The 4766-nt window shown below is 29.8% G+C and overlaps 1 protein-coding gene across 1 annotated transcript; it reads right to left on the bottom strand.

Annotated features, from left to right (window-relative positions):
- Window positions 1-2532: 2532 nt before the first annotated feature.
- Window positions 2533-3389, bottom strand: LOC136074658 (deoxyuridine 5'-triphosphate nucleotidohydrolase-like). Its single transcript, XM_065786997.1, has 3 exons — window positions 3261-3389; window positions 2845-2944; window positions 2533-2714 (listed from the first exon to the last, which is right to left on the bottom strand). The coding sequence occupies exons 1-3, from the start codon at window positions 3387-3389 to the stop codon at window positions 2533-2535; spliced, it is 411 nt and encodes a 136-aa protein (XP_065643069.1).
- Window positions 3390-4766: the final 1377 nt, after the last annotated feature.

The raw sequence follows: 4766 nt of genomic DNA on the forward strand, positions 1-4766 counted from the left end.
CACAAAATACCCCTAAAATGACCAAAAAATGACTTTACGCCGGCCAAAATAAAAAGAAATTGAGTCATTTCCACCTTTCCATACTGAACCATAGTGTTGTTATAAGGCAGGTCTATAATATGAGTGGAACAGATTTTTCATAACTTTTTTTCACCACCTCAACAGGACGACCGAAGTTTAAGGTCAAATTTTTTATCATTTTATTGACCCAAAACTTTTTTTTTCGAACTTAAAAAAATCCATTCCATTCATATCATAGAGTATAATATGGACAACACTTCATGAAAATTTCATAAAAAAATATCATACCGTTCTCCAAATATATTGGCCGGCGTCCACGAAATGCAATTCTGAGAAAAACTCGATTAAAGTAAGAACTTTAAATATAATAATATTTTATTCACAAATAGGTAAAAATAATAATCCAAACTTTCAAAGTCCACCTGGTACAAACAAGTCACTATCTTTTTCAATTATTTTGTCATTTTTTTTTAACTTTTTGGCACGTAAAAATTGCCGTCTTGACTGATTATCAGGGTTTATTCGATATTCAGCATTTCTTTTTCTTCCATTATTTAATACTTTGCATCCTGCAATCATATGAAAGCCTGGTTCCATGTTCAGTTCTTTAAAAATATCAAATGATACTTTTGCTCCAATATTAAAGTAAGCAACAGCATCATATACACCAATTTCTAATTGGGTAAGCGAGACAAATGTTTGTTTGGTATACGGTCCTAAATCATTCTATTAAATGATTCATTAGCATTTTGTGTTTTGCCGTGCAAACATTTTTGTAACTTACTGTCTTTACTTATCTCTTCAAATATATATCTCATTTTCATAATATCGTCCATTGGTAAAACCGGCCCTGGCTTATATGTTGTTGTTTTATTTATTTTATCAGCATTGTGTTTGCACCAGCTGTCTGAACCAGTAGGGCAGTGTGGAAAATGTAAACTATTATTTTTAGATGAAGCCACATGAAATAGCCATGCTAACACTCCTGCCTTCATTTCCTTTAGGTTACCTACATTTTGTCTGATTGCAACTCCAACAAAATTTTGTAAGCGATCAATTGTCGCATCTGTAAGACGCCCTTTACCACCAAGGCCTTTTTCTCCTTTCTTTAAATACCGCAGCCGTGTTCCAACTCTCTTTTGATAATGTCCAACGCATTCCAGATTTTCAACTTCTATATCAGGGTATGTATTTTTTACATTCACGTAACTTTTACTGTCTCCATCACCTAAATATTGAATATATCTTAACTGGCGATTATCAATAGAACGCTGAAAAACACGTTTTGCTCCTTCTGGCTCCATACCACCAGCAGAACCTTGGTAATTATACTTACAAAGATGAGAATTTCTCCATTGTGCATAAGCATTTGGATTAGACTTATGAAATTCTTGATTAATACTACAACCTTTACAATATCTAGACATGACTTCAACATCTAACACTTTGCCACTAACAGTAGAGATAACAGAAAAGACTCCATTCAGCGATGAATATCCTCGTTTGTGCAATTTATTTGCAGCATTTATCATTGTTTGCTACAGTTTTAACAGCTGTTGCAATTATTTTCAGTAGTTTTTCAAAGTTGTTTTTGGTCATAAGCTTAGGTAAATTCATAAAGGTGCAAAAACTTTTTTATGCCTGCATATCCATGGCCCAATAGTCGCATGCAATAAATTATTCGCTTATTAATATCAAATTCTTTTTCATTATTATCGTTGATAGAGGTGTAGAACTGATGAAGATAGTTGCAATCTTTTTTTTGACACTTAAGATATAACAAGGAAGATAAACCATGTCGTTTAATATTTCTCTCACCTAATGAGAGTGTGGGACTTCCACATTCTGGACACAGAAAAGAACTAAAAACAGAAACCAAAACAGCAACATCAATAATACGATAACCAGATATACAAGGTTTCAAAACAAGTGTTTCTTCTAAGTCTTCAACTTTTCGAGACGAAGCTGACAAATTAAGTGAGTTTTCATTGTTTTGTTCCAAAACACAAGTGCTGTTAGCAGCATTTAAATTAATTGTTAGCAACTCAATACTAACATTATCAGAAACACTATCAATGTTCACAGATTTATTAAGATTTCCAATAAATCCTTTTCTTTTACGGCGAGTTTGTGTACGTTGCTTCACTCGACAATCTTTTTCCATTTTTACTAATAAAACCAAGCTGATAAAATAACACTATAACTGATTTAAATTGTCGTACTTGATGTAGCAACCTTCACGAAAATTCTCGAAAAATTTATAAAGAAGCTGTTCAAGCTTGTACATGACTATTATAACACACATTAGGGTTGAATAAAGACAAAATGTAGGATGTATACAGTTAAACAAGTGCGTTGCTATGGCGTTGCTAGGGATATCACGTTAAGATAGTTTATTTAAATAGATAAATTAAGATAGTTATAGGTTAATTTTCTACTTTTAAAACAATTTTTATAATCATATACAGGTAAAAGTAGTTAAAAACAATTTTTTTTTAAAATATTGAGATTTTAAGGGGGGGATAGCCCCTTAAACATTTTCACAAATCCCATTTGAGCAACAGCATCTCCACGCTTAATAATATAATCTTCTTTCGAAAGATTCATCAATATGACTTTAATTTCATCTTTATAATCAGCATCTATTACTCCTGAAGCATTCAACACAACCACACCATATTTAAAAGTCATACCTGATTTTTGAGTATATGTGTCCTACTAAATCTGAATCTATTAAATCAATAAACACTCCAATGCTTACTAAAATACGTTGTTACGGTTGAAGTATATAATCCTTTGTGCTTCTCAGATCAAAACAAGCACTTTCTTTTGTTTTATAAAAAGACCATTCTTCATTATCTCTTATTTCAATCTTTTTATCGTCTTTAGTTTCATAAAAAGACCATTTTCGTGTTTTAATCATCTAAAAAAAATTTAAATACATACATTGTGTTTTTGTTCTAAAGAATAAATTACATGTTCTCTTTTTTCCTTATGAGAAAGAATACAATTTTTACAAAAACTTAGTTTACAAAAAAAACAATTAAAACAAAACAAATATATTTTACTACAAAGTTCACAGTGTCCAAACCAATAACAATAAAATTCAAACTGTTTTAAATCCTTTTTGTTTAATGGTCTATTAAAAAGTTCATTAATATTACGTAGTAAAGATACACCAGTATTAAATTCTGTATCAATCCACATATATTTAAAAATAAATCATCTATTTTTTTTACTAATTTTCTATCGTAATCTTCTACAAGTGAAATTTTTTCTAATTGAACACTACCATCAAAATGTTTGTATTTTAATTTTACGATTTCCATTCTTGTTCTTTCATAATATCTATTTTCTTCCTTTTCCATTTTTTGCAATCTAAACACATTTTCTATATCTCACTGTCTTTACCAGAAGATGTTGATGACTTGAACAACTTTGTTCAAGTCATCAAATGTTGATGACTTTTCCCCATTTTTATATAAAATGGTAGTCATAACAACATCATCTCTATCATTAAAATAGAATTAAAGTATCAAAGTACAAAGTTTAAAGTACATCACACCACATTTTAGAACTTTAAACTCTTCATCAGGAATTTACATTTTTTTAAAAAAACTTGTTTTGTACTTGTTTTTTTTAATCTCTCTTTTCAACTCAAACAGTATAAAAGGAGTTCATTTTCTTTTAAAAATCTATTCAAAACACAAATAAAACAAAAAAATGGCAGAGTTTGAAACTGTTTATTGCAACGATAACACCTATGTCAAATTTGCAGATTTAGCAGCTGCTACTTTGTGGCTTATTGAATTTAAAGAAGAAAAAAATGTAAAAGAAAAACAATATTCCACTGTTCCTCTCAAACCACTGGCACAATTTAACTATGTTAAAAAAAAAAAGATTTACAAACCAAAAAATGAGGGCTGTGAAATATTACTATCATGGAAGTACAGAGATATGTGTGATCTCAACAAAACAAATTATTTATTCAGATCCGAACTGAAATTAACAAAAGACGACAACAAATTTAAATTATCTAAAGGCGAAGTTACTAATAATGTGGTTTTTAAATTTAATCAGAACAAAATGACCAAAAAAGTATTGGAAAGTTTGATGGATAGTATGCAAACTGCTCAAAACAGAGCCTATATGACAGTGGCTTACTCTAAAACCCTCATATTAAAATCAGTCGAGTTTAACGTTTTTGGTATACGTTTAGCAAAAGAAGATGATGAGATTCATGTTATAGAGTACGAAAGATTGTTGGCTGTAGAACCGTCTTTCCACAACACGATGAATAAAAATAGTGTTCCTAGAAATTATAATCAAAATTTGAAGAAAGCCTGTGCCGAGTTTGCTGAAAGCGAAGCTAAAAAAGCCAAAATCGAACCAGAAGTACCAGAAGAAGAGGAAGAATAATTTTTTTTTGTAATTTTTTTAATTGAATTAAAAAAACCTGTTTTATTAATAAAAAACTTGTTTTTTCTTATCTATTTTTCCTATATAAAGGGTCAAAAAATAAATTCTAGTTCATTTTTGAAAGAGAAAATGACTAGCAAACAACTCGACGAAAGTCTCATCAAAGCTGTTCAACTTTTTTATCCAGATAATGAATTACATCCTTTGTTTGAATTTCACTATTTAAATAACACGTATGAAGATTAGCAAGAAATTATATTTACTTGTTTAAAAAATTTTAACTTGGAGTTGAACTTGGAAGAAGAAAAATACAAGGATTTGTATTA

The sequence above is a fragment of the Hydra vulgaris genome, chromosome 01 (assembly GCF_038396675.1).
Source record: "Hydra vulgaris chromosome 01, alternate assembly HydraT2T_AEP".
Classification (NCBI taxonomy): Eukaryota; Metazoa; Cnidaria; class Hydrozoa; order Anthoathecata; family Hydridae; genus Hydra; species Hydra vulgaris.

Excerpts from the sequence above, each read along its gene's own strand:
- LOC136074658 (XM_065786997.1), bottom strand. The coding sequence starts at position 3,389 with ATGGAAAAGGAAGAAAATAGATATTATGAAAGAACAAGAATGGAAATC. Across the intron at positions 2,945-3,260 it reads AAGATTACGATAGAAAATTA|ATGATTAAAACACGAAAATG; the intron begins GTAAAAAAAATA and ends AATTTTTTTTAG. Across the intron at positions 2,715-2,844 it reads TTTTTATAAAACAAAAGAAA|GTATGACTTTTAAATATGGT; the intron begins GTGCTTGTTTTG and ends CTCAAAAATCAG.